The sequence below is a fragment of the Sceloporus occidentalis genome, unplaced genomic scaffold (assembly GCF_023333645.1).
Source record: "Sceloporus occidentalis isolate IW3139 unplaced genomic scaffold, rSceOcc1.0.p SCAF_2, whole genome shotgun sequence".
NCBI lineage: Eukaryota > Metazoa > Chordata > Lepidosauria > Squamata > Phrynosomatidae > Sceloporus > Sceloporus occidentalis.
The window spans coordinates 234020385-234038061 of record NW_028316982.1 but is presented as its reverse complement, the minus strand read 5'-3'; the positions used below and the strand labels follow the sequence as shown (position 1 = coordinate 234038061).

Below are 17677 nucleotides of genomic sequence, written 5' to 3'. Positions count from 1 at the left end.
CTTTCAGTTGTTACACTGGAACAAATGTAGCATGTTTAAAGACAGATTAGTTTATGATTACAAATAATTAGATGGTTCTTCAAATAGCACTAAGTAATACAAAGAGAAGGAAAAAGGATTTTCATTCAGTGATAAGACCATTATTGGCTAGAGTAGAAAACAGATCAATAAGAGGCTGCAATTAGTATGTCATGCTGTCTGTGGCTGTCTCTAGTGGAAAGGACATGATTGGATTGTTTAAATGTTATTTAGGGTCAAACATCATCAGTGTTCCATTTAAAAATATATATAGCTACTGGTTGTTAGAAAAGTAATGCTTTGGAGATTTTGCCAGATACTGCCAGTTCTACTGTTAAGTTTCTTTGTAGCCACATGGGCTACAAAACTTCCTCTTTTTAAATAATGAAAATTGAAGTTCTCAGAATGCTAATTTTTTCACCCACACTGCACTCCTTGCCTTTTTGTGTTCAAAACTGAAGAAGACACAATATATATATCTTACTCTCTTCCATGCCAGCATTCTCTGAAGATGCCACTCATAGCTGCTGGATAAATGTCAGGACTAAACTCTTCTAGAACATGGCCTCAAGGCCTAAAAATACACACAAAAAAACTATGGATGCCGGCTGTGAGAGCCTTCAACTTCACATAAGACACAGTGCCCTGATGGTGACTCAAACATGCTATCATGTTGGCTTCCTTTTCCATTTTTCTTGTAGGCCCATTTTGCTGATTTTATTTATTGGGTAGATTTGTTTACTTTCTGTCTTTTCCTTTTCAAAAATATTTTCATATTTGTATTTCAGAACTGCACATGGTCCATCTCACAGTAAGGTCTGTCAGCTTTTTAAGGCACACAGACACATGGTTTTGTGTTGTAGCTGTACATTTCTCAGGTGTACTGCTTCTTACAATCATTGCTTCTGGTTCATGATGGAGTGCCAAATTAGGAATATGGAAACTCCTAATAGAATCATAGAGTTGGAAGAGACCACAAGGGCCACCCAGTCCAACCCCCTGCCATGCAGGAAATCTCAATCAAAGCATCCCCGACAGATGGCCATCCAGCGTCTGCTTAAAGACCACTAAGGAAGGGGACTCCACTCCGAGGCAGTGTGTTCCACTGTCGAACAGCCCTTAATGTCAGGATGTTCCTCCTAATGTTGAGATGGAATCTCTTTTCCTGTAGCTTGCATCACGAATATACTATACTTCCTCAACCTGGCACCCTCCAGCTGTACTAGATTGCAACTCTCTTGGCCATATTGTCAGGGAATGATGAGAACTCTAATCCAACAGAGTTGGATGCCTAAGACTTGGCAAAGTTGTCATCTACAGTTTCTGCATTCAGCAGAGGTAGGAAAATGACCAACAGATAGAATTGCCTTGAAAATCTTTGCCCACCAAATGGCCTGCAGAAAAAGGGGCATTGAAGATTTATGTAATTAACAAACTAGCAAGTATTTAACTTTTAGATTGTATGCCATTGGCAGGTTATATGCTGTTTTGATGATTCCTGTAACATGCCAGGCAAATTTATGGATCAATTTAAATAAATGATAGATAGATAGATAGATAGATAGATAGATAGATAGATAGATAGAGAGAGAGAGACGTTGGTTATTCTTTATCCATAATTCCAAAATCTAAAGTAGTCCAAAATCAAAAACTTTTTGAGCTACAATACAAATAGTGTGGCATATCCCTTTCCTGTATTTGCAAGGATGGAGAGAGACTTGGCTGGAGACAAATGCAAAGATCTGTGAAATGGTGGAAATCCATGCCTCCCACTATTCCACAGATCCTTAGTCTCTCTCCAATCTCATTCTGTTTTATTCTATGTATGCAAATACAGGTATTCCGAAATTCAAAAAAATCCGAAATATGGAACACTTCTGGTCCCAGGCATTTTGGATAAGGGATACTCAACCTGTATATATTACTTCTTGTTATACATTCTTGTTAGCATGTTGACAAAGCCTCTTATTTATGGGACTGGGTGTACTGCCTCATTGGGGCTTTAAAGAGTCTTTGCGATTTAATTCATACAGCATTTACATTTTTAGGTTTCTCACTGGATCACCTTCAGAAGTGCACAGTACACTTGGCTTTCTTATATAAATTTATAAATATTGATTTTAGCTGCTTGTTAGAGAGAATAATGCCTGCATATTTGTGACAGTAGCAGCTCAATTTCTAGATGGCAGAGACCTTGAAAAACAGAGCATTTTGTCAAGACAAAACCAAACATGCACACAAAACACCATCTTGCTGGTCCAGTCATACAGAAAAGAAACAGTAGCATTGTGTATGTCAGATAAGGAAAATAGTGACATCATTGAGTTGTGAGTTATTTGTTTCCCTTTTCATTTTCTCAGGCATGAAATGTAGGTTTTAGTGATATGTGAGCTTAATTGATTCCAGAATTTCAGTTAAGGAGGAATGATTCTGTTGCAAAAATGAATATAACTTGGTTGCTACATTATATGATTACCAGTGAAATGTGTTTTTTGGAAAAAATAGAAATGGATTCCCCCCCCCCCCCCCCCCCCCCCGTTACAGCTCTCAGTAATGTTATTTGATTTAGCATGGTTGGTTTAAATAACACATATTTTCCTTATATTTAACCAAAAGTATATGGCTACGCCTGAAAGAAAGCTATTCTAGAACCCATACTAATAGAGAACTGGATGTAATCTATCTTGTATCAACAGTTTTTGTTTTCTGAGATATAACTGTACTACCCTTGAGCTTCACTTATTTATTCACCCACTGCACTTCTTATTAGTTCTGTTTCAAGCTGAGAAAAATCTGATTCACTGCAACTAGTTGAACAACGAGGAGTGTGAGTCTGTAAGCACAGACAATTTACCACATTTTATCTTTACTATTTGTGCTTGTGAAGCAAGAGATTTTGCAAAATATAAACAAGCTTAGCAATACTTTTGTTTGTCTGATCATCAGGATTTGCCCATGATTGTCTCTTAGAATAATAACTATAAATGTATATCTTAACATTTCTAACCTGACTGATTGAAGCAGAACAATCCAGGCTGGTTTTTGTGTGTGAGAGTGTGTGTGTGTGTAAAGATTTCAATGGAATAATATCATAAAATTGCCCAGCTCTCATCTTTAAGGTTTGCTACAGATAGCAGTTAAGTTTATCATAATGACATTCAGCCACATGGAAAATGGATTCTAGCAGCCTTTTCCAATGGGATGTTCTCCAGATGCTTTAGGCTTCAGCTTCGATTGGTGCTAGCAAGTCAGGGATGAAAATTGTACCCTAAACATCTGAAATTCACTAGATTGGGCAAAAATGTTCTGTGGTCTTTGACCTAACTGGGCTCTTCAGGCTGCTCTTTTTATGGTCAAAAAGGTGACTTGCCTTTTGTGGAAACTACTCAAGCAGTAGCTCGGACTTCAGCAACTCATTGGGGTCTCTTGTTCTTTCATCAATTTTTGGCACCATTAGTTTTTAGCACTGGCTCTGGCTACAGGTAGCCATCAGTACCATTTCAGGGCTAGCATAAGGTCAAAGGTTCTGGAATTGACTAGATATTGCAGCATTCGACCCCATTTCAATTATTGTGGATGCTACCCAATCCAAGACCTCTCAAGATTTATTTGTTCCAGTTAACCATGAGGGTAGCGAGATGATCATCATGGGATGAGAGTTATTCTACTACTTGGTTGTTCTCATGGACTGCTGCCCATGTCTCATATATTGACACTTATCAGAACTCTCTGTGGGAGGAAGTTTCTCCATGACAAATGTTTTGTCCATGTTTTGATAAGCTATCTGTGTTTCTGTCTCCAAATGGAGAATCTTGTGCTTTTGTAAGCCATCAAGCCCTGACACTGAATTTGCTTAGGGGTGGTGATTGCTATGGCAATCCACATGCATGCATGGCTTCTTCTTCGTAGTTCCTGAGTTCTCCTTCCTTTCTGAATCTTTTTTCGTGAATGTATGTGTCAATGAGTCATCACCATTAGAGGCCTATCTGCACTATTTACCAGTTCTATGTGAAAGTACACTTTCTCCAGCTGTGATAGGATTCTTTAGAGGGATATTATCAAGCATATATTACTCCCTAAGACTATTTCACTTCTCATCAGCGCTGTGTGTTTTCTTTCCACCACTTCATTGTGTTTAAGGAGGATGGATGTTGTTTCTCATCCTGAATTTTCGAGATGTTATCTTTACTTCCACTGTAGGGTGGTCACTCAAAGTTTCATCCTCCCTCTGATGCAAAACTGTGAATGGTTCACAGTTTTGCATCAGTGTATTTTCATATCACAATGTGGCCATCCCACAAGAGTCTCCTTTGTTCCATGGTGAGAAGAGGCATATATCACGTCTGTATCCTGTCCTTCAGTGTATGCATTTCCCTATGTGTGTTCACCAGGCACATTACCCTGGTGGTTGCATGGCTTTGCTGGCAATGGGTTGGTTTTTTCCCATGCATTGACAACTGGTTGCTTATGTCTATCATATGCGAACAACTATTCTTAATCAGTTATTGGACTCAGCTGTTCCAAAAAATTCTGACGTTAAGTATGAATTACAAGGGATTTACCTCTGTCTTTTTCAATTACAGAGATCATTAGTCTGTGTTGGATTTTGCATTCAGTCAATTTTTTCCCTATTGAACAACATGTACCAAGATCTTCAGGGAACCACTGTATATGCATCAGGAGATTGTCTCTTACAAATATTGAACTAGCACTGGGTCTTATAACCCCACCATGTCTTTTGTACCCTTTGCCAAACTTTTTAGGTGGCCCCTTCAGATTTCTTTCTTGTCTTATTTTGACCATCAGGCAGGTTCTCGTCATGGAGAACTCTTATATTTCTTGTTGTGGTTATTGAGAATGCCATTCTGCTCCCTCTGCCTACTCTATCGGTTATTACTGACATGTCACTAGAAGTTGGGATGCAAATCCTCCAGTCAGGGGTCAGTGCTCATGAAATGAAAGGGCTCTCCGCATCTGTGTCCTTCAGCTTTTGGTGGCTTCAAAATCCTTTCAGTCTTTCAAGTGAATTGTCCAAGGTGAGATGGGATGATCGTTGCAGACACCTTCTCCATGATCTTTTATTTACATCAAGAGGTGGGTAAAGTTGCAGGATTGGTGCAGCCAATAAAAATGTCTTATTGTTCCACTCACCTGCCTGGAGCACACAACACTCCTGCAGATGCCGGAGTCGAGCACCTGTTTCATGTCATAAGCGGCAGCTGTTCATGACATTTCCACAAATTATCTTCAGAGAGAAGATGGTCAACTGTATGCTTGTTCATGAGACCTCAGGTCAGGAAGTGCAAACTTTTCAGTTCAGGAGTTCCAGAATCATGGGATATCTTGACAATGTGTTCCCTGCACTGCTGGAGAGATTACATAATTTATACCTTCGTGCTATTTTTCTTATCAAGTTATTCACGATGATTCGGCATAACTGGACCAGCTGCATTTAGTTTATCCAGGGTGGCCAGGTTGTCAGAGTTGACTCTCCTCTGCATAATTCCAGTAGTCCTTATTGGAGATTCCCACTGAATCCAAACTTGTTAATACTAAAGTCGAAGGCTTTCATGGCCAGCATCCATAGTTTTTTGTGGGTTTTTCAGGCTATGTGGCCATGTTCTAGCAGAGTTTCTTCCTGACGTTTCGCCAGCATCTGTGGCTGGCATCTGAAGATGCCAGCCACAGATGCTGGCGAAACGTCAGGAAGAAACTCTGCTAGAACATGGCCACATAGCCTGAAAAACTAAAAAAAAAAAAAATTGTTAATGCTCTCCATTGATGGGCTAGCTGTCTAGACCTCTAAACAATCAAGCCCATGGTGTGAAAGCTCTCTCTGATTTCCTCTGCTGATCTTTGGCCTGGTACAGACCTCCCAAAAAGGGAGGCCTGCCGGCACCTCCCCCCCCCCACCAAACTGCGCGGCTTCCCTGCGGAGAAAAAATGGAAGCCGCGTGGTTTGGTGACTGCGGCTTCCCTGCAGAGAAAAAAGAACCCACTTTTTGTGCCACACCAGTTATGCCCAAGTGCACCAATGGTACACTCGAGATGTAACTGGTGCGACGCGATGTGTGGACGCTATGCGTCTGTCACGTCACAATGGCATCACACCGTACTAGGGTTAGGACTGTGCGGTTGCCTCGCAGTCCCTAACCCTAGTACACGGCTAGCATGGCGCATTTGGCCCATCTGCACCGGGTCTTTGTTAGTCAAATTATTGCTGAACCCACAGGCTGTTCATCCAGTGCTTTTATATGTGAATTGTGTTCTCTGAATCCCTTCAAGTTTTGGAGAGTCCTTCCACAAGAGGTCATAGTTGCTGCTATGTTGGACTTCATAGTATCCTTATCCAATTGCTGTCTCTGTGGTCCAGAATGTTGACTTTTGCCTCTTATTGTCCCTAGGATTTAGGGTCATGTATAAGGCTTCACTTGGGAGGACTCTGCTTTCCTCCTGTATTGCATGACACCCTCTGCTGTGGTCCGTAGCTTGCTAGTCTTCCATTTGTGTGATCCCCAGAGACCAAGAAGAAGAGGGACAAGTTACTTTCCTGTAAGGTTAGTTCTTCAAGTCACTATCTGTGAAAGCACACCAACATGCTCATCCTCTCCTTGTCATGTCCTGCCTCTCCATATATAACAAGTTGCTGCTTTGGTATCTAAAGGCTTAAATGGGAAGTGAGCTGGTAGGTTGCCTGGAGAGTGAGTTGGTCTACCACCAAAATGCTGATGTAACAGCGCTAGAAGGTTCTGAATGATATACTGCCCAGGTGCAGGATAAACCATTTATGTGATTTCACAGATGACGACTCAAAAAACTACAGTTACAGGTAAGCAACCTGTCCTTCCTATCATCCTTCACCACTAGCTATGGTGGCTGGAGCTGAGGGAACCAGAGTCTAAAATATGGAGGACTATAGATTACCTATACCTGTTCTGCCAGTAAGGATTTTTAAGGCAGGTATATGTATATGCAATGTAAACTGTGCTAGAAGAAACATTCTTTGTAAAAGCAACCCTTTGCAATGGCTGACAGATGGAGCAGATGTTGTATGAGCTTTTATTCTTATTGTCTTTTGAACCATTAATTAAACAGTGCTTGGTTTTTTTTTAAAAAAAAACACAATGAAATGTAGGTGATTAAGAAAATGTTTTGTAGATGAATAATTTAACGTTTGCTCGTTGGTCTGTTCAGTGTGCTTTCTTCTACTGCAGGGCAACCTGAGCAGAATTTTGATCAGTTCATTTCCTTGCAGTATGACAAACATCCATTACTAACCTAATTTGGTATTTTTTTAAAAATAAGCAAGTATATTACATTTCTTTTCTGTCTTCACATGGTTTCAGACATGTAAGATTAAGTACACAGAAATAGGCATATAAAAAGAAAGGTGTTAGCAATATTTGCTGTAAGATTAGGAAGAGGTACAGAGTTAAGAGAATTCAATTTCTTTCCAGCTGTTTTGGAGGGCAGTTTCTCAGTATAGTTAAAGAGACAAACTGAAATGTATGAGCAACATGGAACTATTGTGAATCATAGTTGATGCCCTGATAGATGTTCCTGTATATTATACATGTTCTCTGCTTTTGCAAACATTTTTATTTACATTTCTAGGAATACACAAAATCTATTAGGATGTAAATCTAAAATGTAATATATGAAGTGGGTCTCAGTGCTTCATGAATACAGAATCATAGAATCATAGAACTGGAAGAGACCGCAAGGGCCATCCTGTCCAATCCCCTGCCATGCAGGAACTCTTAGTCAAAGCATCCCCGACAGATGGCCATCCAGCCTCTGCTTAAAGACCTCCAAGGAGGGAGATTCCACTACACTCCAAGGGAGTGTGTTCCACTGTCGAACAGCCCTTACAGTCAGGAAGTTCTTGAGGTGGAATCTCTTTACCTGTAGCTTGCATCCATTGCTCCAGGTCCTAGTCTCTGGAGCAGCAGAAAACAAGTCAGCTCCCTCCTCAATATGACATCTCTTCAAATATACATTGCTGTGCTTTCTCTGCTAGCTGATTCATCTCTGAGATAACCAGTTGTATCATCTCAGAATGTGATTGCTTCGGACTGTGGTGGCTAGAAAGTTTACTCCTAAAAAGCCATGGGTTTAAGTTTTTTGGGTGAATTATAGGTGGGACCTTATTTGTACCCACAGTCTTTTGCATGTTTTCTCAAAAGCAAGCCTTTAAAATTTCAGTGGGATTGGTAGGTTTTGTTTATCAGAATTAATTCAAATGAAACGGGAGGAGCTATTATTCCACTCTTAGATGTATTAAAATAATTTTGTGGGTAATCTTAGGGACTCAACAGATAGCCCCTAAGGAGCAGGTCCGTGCCTCCCTTTTCCTTATCTGGCCTTCCTTCTGCACAAAAAGAAGTCACAAAAAACAGCTCCTTTTTGTGCCGCAGAAAGGTTGCCCTAGCTGCAGCCGCGGCTTTTCAGCGCTCCTTTGGTGCAGCGCATTTAAATGCTGCACGAACGGAGTGCCATGACACCCCCCACTATGCGTTTGGGCACATAGCCGGGGGGGGACACGTGTGTATGCCCTGCCCCCATGCCGGCATATAATGCCTATCTCTACAGGCTGTTAGTCATCTTGCTTATGGGTATGATACTATCAATTCAGTAAATATTTGAAAAATTCAAATTGCAGCTAGTTGTTTCAAATCCCCTGATTTGAAAAGATTTGCACACAATGGAGGAGAGTCAGTTGGCATTCATGAGATGAGTATGAGGTATGCTGGATGGTAGCTTTCTTGTTCTTGCTCATATAAAGAGCTGAGAATCTCTTCCTTTTCTTTCTGAAGGAAGATGGTGTCTGAGTTCCTCTCCACCACAATACCAGCCCTTGGCCCAGGGCTCCAGTGCAGCCAAGGAGGTGCAGAATGAACCGTCCGTCTGTCCCCAAAGGAGAATCGGGGGAGAGGGATGTCTGGGTTGTATGGAGAGGGGCTGGGAGCATTCCTGCAAGCATCAATGTTGGGGAAGGGGCTGCAACCTATTGTTGGCACACATAATGCTTTGCATGCAGATGTTACAAGATCTTCAGTTAAAAGGCTCAGGTGGCAGGTGATGGGGAAAGACTTTTTTACCTAAGGCCCAGTAAAGAAGAGAGAAAAGTCCTGCTTTTCACTCCAAAGTGAAACATACTGGCTTTTTACTACCTGATCACATTTGTGGTCATATTGTCCACTGTTTCATAAATACTTATAATTTTAGGAGTTTTTACTTGTGATGAATTTTGGAAGACTAGCTGATATGATAAGAAATACGACACAAAGAATAGGCCTTGTGGCACCTTAATGATTAAGAAAGTGATAAATTGTAGTTACACTGCTATTCTTTAAGATGTCACAATAATTGTTGTTGTTATTTTCAGTAGACCTTTTGGATTGTGGCATTATTACTCTCACCTTTCCTCCCAGTTTACAGAAATACATGGGGAAATAAGAGAGCAATTCTAGCTTTGAATTGGTGTCATGATAAGTGGGAAAAATTATTTGATCATGGTCCCCTAGATGCTGTTAGATCCAACAGCTCATGTGACAAATCCATTTATGTGTATCAGGACACGCATATGGAGCCCTTAATGAGAAACAGGTCTGAGATCAATTCAAGGTAAATCCAAACAGTTTTTGCCTTCAGGATATTAACATCTTCTCAGCACTCAGTAAAAAGAAAAAGGGGTGGGAGGAAAAGTTGATAATACCTGTGTCTCCGGATCTGATTGCTCTACCCATCTAGGAGAAGGAGGCAGAACCAACTAAGAAAGGCCTTCACATCCATGATGGATAAGAGAAATTATTGAGTCCCACAAATTGAAGAAGGAAGGTGTTTTATGCAGATGTGCCCAAGGACCCAATGCCAGTAAATTTCACAAACTAGCACTAGAAATGTGAAGTAATTTATCCATTTTGTCTGCAGTTGTTAGTAACAGGTAAACTCTCTTTCACTGCTTGTGATACGAGCTTTATTGCATACATATTGTATGAAGATTTAATTCTCTCTGATCTTTTAATACGAGGCTATTTTCCCTCAACAATTCATGCTTTTTTTAATATGTGCAGTCCAAAGCAAGATTTAACCTTTCTTGTTTTTGCTTTTTGAAACACTTCTCAGATAAGCAATACTTTACAATATAAATCACCCTTTTGTATATATTTCCATTCAGGTAATAAGCTACTTTCTTTATTGGATAATATTTTTGTGTTGCGCAGGAAATCGCCCGATATCTCCGTCCTGGTACACTTCGTGCTATCTATGGCAAGAACAAGATCCAGAATGCTGTCCACTGTACGGATCTTCCAGAAGATGGTCTTTTGGAGGTAAGACTTTGTGATGCATCTTTATAAATAAATCTTTATTTATTTATTGTATTGTATTTTATTATCTTTATTTTTACTGTTGTAACCCGCCTGGATTCCTTGTGATTGGGCGGGCTATAAATAAATTATTATTATTATTATTATTATTATTTTAAAGCATTTTATTTATTTTTTACTTGTGGTGTCTGTGGATGATTGCTTTGAACCATTCAGTAACATTTTCATCACAATCAAAATATTAATGCCAGGTTTTTTTAAATCAAATGTCAGCTGCTTGAAAAGGCTAGGATATTTTAGCTGAAATCAGTACTTTGTGCAGTTTCAATCTTGTTCAATTTTTGCTACAATTTGTTTTCAATAATAGAAACTGAAACAAATAGAAAATTATTTCAGAAGACTAGCTGTACCTGAAAATATTCTCCAACAAATATTCTAAAGGCTGATTTTGTCAGCCTTACTGCTGATGTTGTGAAAACATAATACAGTCTACAGATCCCACAAGTAAATAAAAACAAATTTCCAAACTGATAAATAATATGAATTAGAGCTTTAATGTGAATTGTCTTTAACTAACATCTTTAGGACTGATCTCCCATGTTTTTCTGCTTGGCCAGATTTTGTCCCTGGTTTGTTGTAACTCTGACAGCTGGTTGTCTGGATGGTTCATTTTACTCACCAATCATGATTTAATGGGCTACTGTAAACCCTTTTAATGGAGATAGAGTTGAGTTGTGGCTTTGTTGCTCATAAAGGGATGGTGCCTTTGTTTTACATTCCTGTTTAAATAATGTAGGCATGCTGTGTTATTTCCTTTATATGATCTACTCACCCATAGATTCAGCTATAAAGCCAACAATAATCTTTAGGTATTGCTTACTTCTCATTTGGTGATTGGATCTTAGCCAGCACTGTCAATGGATATCTTATCAGTGTCACATTAATAATGTAATGAAACACTGAACACTATCTTCAGGTTCTCTGGCAAATGCCATCTATAATTTGAGACCTTCCTGAGGATTCAGACAATATGCTGAATATTACTTGTACGATTTGTCTCTGACTCCAAGTATAAAATAGCTTTTGCAGGTATAATGATATCAAATGTAGCACTGTCAGTGCCTACTTCCACTGTATATGATACTTGAAGAAGTCAAGTGGTGATGAAGAAACTCTCACTACAGTGATGTCACACTACATGATTGTAAATATAGCAGCTGCAACCTTAGCCTGCGACTAGTCTGAGATGGGGGAAATACCACCATCCCCCATTATATTGCCCTACCCACTTATTTCTGTTGTCCCTTTGCCTGTCCTTTGTTTCAGGGCACAGCCAGTTGCCCAAGGCTCATAGAGCTTTGCACTAAAGACCTCTCAGAATCATGCAAGGGGGGCCTGGACAGTTATGGAGAATTATGCACTGTTTTTTCCCTAACAAAGCTTTCTGGATTATCATATAATAATAAGGTCCTGCCACCAAGGAGGTGTGTGATTTACTCCACATGTTGTACAACCCAAGCAACCTAATATATCCTGCTTAATGAGAGGGCCATGTGAGGCTCTTGCCCCATACTTCACCCACCAGTTGTACGGTTCTCCCTAAACATATTTCTGTGTTGATTGCTTCTCTGCTGATTTCTTTTATGTCAGGAAGATAAATTATTGTATATATGATGCATATAAGAGGAAACATCCTATTATTAATATCAGTTATGCTACTGAGGACACTGCTTAAACATACATACCCTAGTAACCTAAATATATGTAACTATAGTAGAATTAGTACTGTATTTTCTGGTGTATAAGACTACTTTTTAACCCAGGAAAATCTTCGCAAAAGTCGGGGGTCATCTTATACGCCGGGTGTCTTATAGGGCAGGTGCTGAAACATCCAAGTCGGACTGGAGAATCTGCAGTCACCACATGTATAACTGAAGGGCAGAGCAAGGTGCAGGCGTCCGGGACGCCCGGGGTATGGAAAAAGCCGTGTTTGCAATACCGCTCTGATAGTCTTGGAGACAGGGAGGGCTGGGCAGGCAGGGAGACCTGACCAATCCTAGCAGGCTTTGTATACAACAAGTTTTCCTGCTAGGTACCTGCATGTCATAAGCATTTGAATTAAAATTACCATATTGAAATCAAATCTTGCGATAGGTTCCCCTGGTCCAGGAATGGCGGTAGTTCCACCTGTCCTGAACGGGGTCACGCTCCCTGTGAAGGACTCTGTGCGCAGTCTGGGGGTGCTTCTTGACTCGTCGCTTCACCTGACTGCTCAGGTGAATGCGACGGTCAAGAGCACCTGTTATCAGCTTCGGCTGATTCGCCAGCTGCGCCCATACCTGGCCCAGGGGGACCTAGAAACTGTTGTACATGCTCTGGTAACTTCGAGACTGGATTTCTGCAATGTACTCTACATGGGGCAACCCTTATACCAAACTCGGAAGCTGCAAATGGTACAGAATATGGCAGCCCGGCTGGTCACTGGCGTATCCAGGACCAGCCACATAACACCTGTGCTAAAAGATCTTCATTGGCTGCCCATCCGCTTCCGAGCTCAATATAAGGCGTTGGTTATTACCTATAAAGCCCTAAATGGCTTGGGCCCTGGATACCTAAAGGACCGCCTCTCCCCGTACATTCCGCCTCGCACCCTCAGAACATCTGGGCAGCAATTGCTGAAGGTGCCTGGGGCCAGGTTAGCTTCCACTTCGAGAAGGGCCTTTTCCACAGCTGCCCCAGCCCTTTGGAACACGCTGCCCACGGAGCTCCGCTCATCTACTACCCTGGCCCAATTTAGGAAGGACCTCAAAACCTTCCTATTCAAGCAGGCGTTCCCCGATTAAATATCCTGTGGGCCTCCCTCCTCTTCCGTGGCCATGAGGTTGGGCTAAGGGGCTGTTATTGTTGTTTTTAGATTGTTGTTGCTGTTGTGTATATGTTTTTAACCTTTGTATTCTGTTTGCACTTGTTGCATCATTGTAAGCCGCCCTGATCGTTTGGAAGGGCGGGATACAAATAAAGATTTTATTATTATTATTATTATAAATCTGATGTGTTTTTTTTTAATTTTTATTTGGTGTGCTTTGGAAGAGGAGTAGTCTTATACGGCGAGTATATCCCTAACTCTATATTTCAACTGGAAAAGTTGGGGGTCATCTTATATGCCCAATCGTCTTATATGCCAGAAAATATGGTATATAAAAGGTAGGTTGTCAGTGTAATAAATATTCTGTCATTTCTTTTTTAAAAAATAACACAGTATATCATCATCATCATCATCATCATCATCATCATCATCATCATCATCATCATCATCATCCTGCCTTTCTCCCGATATAGGGATTCAAAAAGCTAATAATTTTTTTTTTAAGCAGTACAAGTTAAAAATAATACAGAAACATTAAAATGTACCATATATACTTGTATACAAGTCGACTTCATGTATAAGTTGAGGGAAGGTTTTAGTGCCAAAATAATGGATTTTGATATGACCTGGAGGAGGGTAAGCAAAGGTTTGAAGATCAGACTGCAAGTGGAGGAAAAATGGGGACATGCAAGGAGGAGGAGGAAGAGAAGGAGAGGAAGGAAAGGCTTGGAGATTGGACTGCAAATAGAGGGAAAATGGGGAAATGCAAGGAGGAGGAGGAAAAGTTTGGAGATTGGATTGAGAAGGGAATCTACACACACACACACACACACTTACTTGTGCCTCACAGGTGTTTCAGCAGTCACTGCCAAAGCATGGAGAGTGGGGCGTTGGGGCTGCTTTTTTAAAGGTTGTTTATGAGCAATATTACTGTTGTTGTTAACTGCCCTCCAGTTGAGCTCAGCCAATGGTAACTGTATTGACCTGTATACAGGTCGACCTGAGATTTTGAGGTCAATTTTTGGGCATGAATTTCTCGATGTATAGTCAAATATATGCAGTAGATACAGAGTTTAAAAAACAATTAAACAATTTTTAAAAGTTTAGAACATTATACATTAAAATTTAAAATGCATTAAAAACTCTATACAAACCTTAACATCTGAATTACACAGCATTTAAAATATAGTTCTTGAACAGTTGCTGAGATGAGAACTGGAACAGATAACAAATAGCCAATATGGTAGGTAGTAAATAGGAGATTTTCAACATGAGAGAACTTTAGGACTTTGATTTGGGTGAAGTCAGGAATGGGGAAAAATTGGAAGGGAAACAGGCAGAGGAGTTTAATGTTAGTCTCCAGTTTTTATGGGATCCTCCTTTATATAAACTTGAATGGATTTTCATGATAAGTACCCAGCATTTCATTTTAATGATATTCTTTGGAAATTTGGAACATATTTTTGTATAAGTAATTTCTGTACACCTGGATTAGGAAGTATTAAATGTTACAGCCATAGAACTAATGCTATTGAGATCTACTTCTGACATCCTTATCATAAGTATGTGTATGTTGAGGCAAGCCTTGCTTTCAATGGGATTTGCTTTCCAGAAAATAAGCCCAACATTACACAATTTTTTATCCCTCTCACTTAATAATGTAATCTAATGAATTGTGTAATCCTATACGTCTCTCTATATAAGACACATTGATTTACTCCTAGGTGGGCTTTATAGGTTTGCAGGCTATATGTGCTTAAAACCAACAGGAAACACAATTATGAAGATGGTTCATATCAGGAGTGTAAAAGGGAGCACATCACATGTAGAAGGAACATTGGGAGTTAATGAATGTGATCCTCTCTAGTCAGCGTCATATCTCTCAAGTTCTTCCCAGTTCATGTGTTGGTTATTACCTATAAAGCCCTACATGGCTTGGGCCCGAGTTACTTGAGGGAGCGCCTCTCCCTACATAATCTGCCCCGCACTCTCAGAACGACAGGGAAATTCTTACTTGAACACCCTAAGGTGAGACTGGTAACAACTCACCAAAGAGCCTATACAATGACTGCTCCATCTCATTGGAATGCACTCCCGGAGGAGATTCGACTTAGTTGCACATTGGAAGCCTTCAAAAAGGCCTTGAAAACCTATCTCTTCCAGTTAGCATATCCTCCCGATTCTCTCTAGAGATAGTATTCCCCAACTAGATTAAGATGACTACCCATAACTGATATCCCGACTAATTTTAACTGCACTGTTTTTAAAAATTGAATTGTTTATAACTGTTTTTAATCTGTTTTTAATATTGTATTTGACATGTGTCACAGAGTTTAATCGTATGTACACCGCTTTGATCTGGAGGAAAAGCAGTATATAAATAAAAGCTTTATTATTTATTATTATTATGTTGCTGGTGTCAGTCCACAGTCAAATATTGCTCAGCCCTAGTTTTGATTAGTTGTCAAAACTGGATCAAGTGTGAGTTATGCTGCTCCTGTGCTTAGGTCTCAGGCCTGCATGCCCCTCATGCACAGCTTGACAGTAGATGGACTGCCTTTGCATGTGTAACTGAAGTTGGGAGTGGTATAGGCCAGATTTGAGCCAACTGTGTCCACACAAGCATTCAGTGTTGCACCCATCCAGACTTGAGGGCCAGGGTAGTAATCCACCAAAATCCCCACTTTCTCTGTAGGAAACCAGTATGTCTCTAATCTGGATGAGATAGTTTGTGTCTGAGAATCAGATCAGGGACAAAAAAGGAATGAACTTGGTGTGTTGTCCACCTCACTGTACAAAAACTCCCAGGCTGAGATGGCAGAGGTAATTTCTGGTGTAGTGTTGGAGAATCCCAAACAGTGATCCAGGAGGACCAGCATTCATGCCCCTGGCCAAATACATGTTGTAGAGGAGTGAGTTGATGGTGGCAGTTCTGAATGTGAAGAAGCTGACTTTCTTCAAGACTACTTCATCTTCTGAATCTTTGGGCTGTGAGGGCCATATTGATTTAAACTGGAAAAACAGCACTAATTTGAACTGTTCAGGATGCAGTGGTTTACAACAAGCTTTCCCTGCAATACCACTGACGTATGGAACATTCTTTAAAGATAACAAAGACAATGTTATGAGTGTAGCAGTGACCATAATCTCGGAGATGTCTTCTTGGACATTATGTTTGTTTGTGTGCTGCTTATTCCATGTGCTTTGTATTAGGATGTTCATTTGTCCTAATTTTAAAAAAGAAAGGAGAATGCATATCAGGCTGCTTTCTGAACCAAAGTTGGATTATTCCCCTGCCACAGCACCCACTGAGAAACACTGCCTCTTAATACCTGAGGCCTGAGGTATTTCCAGTGGATTGCTACGTTAAGATTGTATTGTAGCAAATCACACATGCTTAGTATCTTCAAGTGACAATCTCACCATTAGTATGAAGATAGCATCCAAGACTTCTGGCTCAAGTTGAAAGAGTGTGGGCTTCTGTTCACTGCCTGCCCAAGTCCCTGGTGCTGAAGTTGGAAGATTGTCTTGGAGAAATCACTATTTTTCATGCTCTACCAGAATTGTATAGGATTGTGTGCTACAGGGAAGACAACTGGAAAATGGATGGGCCAGGAGGGAAAAGAAGGTTGTCTCGCTGGTGGTGGTGTTAGCCTGAATCACCTGTCTTTTTTTTTATGTACAGAATCTACTCCCAAAGAAACACAAAGCAGTACAGCACAAACAATCTGAGGCATTTTATGGCACCAGTCCTCCTGTGATTGCCCTGCTTCAGAATGCAGCCTAGTAAATGCTTCCTTATGACAAAAGCAAAAACCTCATGTCTACTGAAAGCTATCAAGTTCAACAAAAAATGTTTTAGATGTTTCTTTGACATGAATTTTCTGTGTGGAAAAAAAAATTATTTGCCTAGGGGAGCAGTCAAGAATGCAGTCTACCCATCAGCATTCTGGGCTGGGCTTCTTTTGCACTGAACTCTTCTAGCTTCAGACAAGAGACTTGCCTTTTATTGCATGGTTTAAATGTTCATTGTCAATGACTCATTCTTAGTAGGTTAACCCTGAACTTTTACTTCCCCCTGAAAATGACTTCAGTAAGCACAGTAAAGTTAATGATTAGCCTTCACGTGACTGACTTAGGCCCAGAAAGAGGAATTTAAATGCTGTTGGCCATCACATGAATCATTCCATTTTCATTCATACATGTTTGAAGTACTGTTTTATTTCTTTTGTTTTAATGGCATTATTCTAAAGCATTACAGTGGAGACCTCTTCAGTTAAGCAAATCAAAGGTTATAATAATTATTATAGGTCATAATGCATGGGTGCCTTTTCAAGGGTTTTTAAAGTCATTTAATGGAAATTTGAACTCAGTGGGGGTATCTCAGTGGCACTTTGGAAAAATATAAATAAATAAATTGTTTTATTTATATACCGCTATTCCAAAGATCATAGCAGTGAAC

The 17677-nt window shown here is 40.2% G+C and overlaps 1 protein-coding gene across 1 annotated transcript in view; it reads left to right on the top strand.

The window, feature by feature from the left end:
• NME7 (NME/NM23 family member 7) overlaps nt 1-17677 on the top strand; it is a 112356-nt gene that overhangs the window by 80491 nt on the left and 14188 nt on the right. The window contains exons 11-13 of the mRNA XM_089512436.1: nt 6538-6575; nt 10245-10352; nt 13440-13553. Of these exons, the coding sequence (XP_089368562.1) occupies nt 6538-6575; nt 10245-10352; nt 13440-13553 (260 nt within the window). The remainder of the gene's footprint in view (nt 1-6537; nt 6576-10244; nt 10353-13439; nt 13554-17677) is intronic.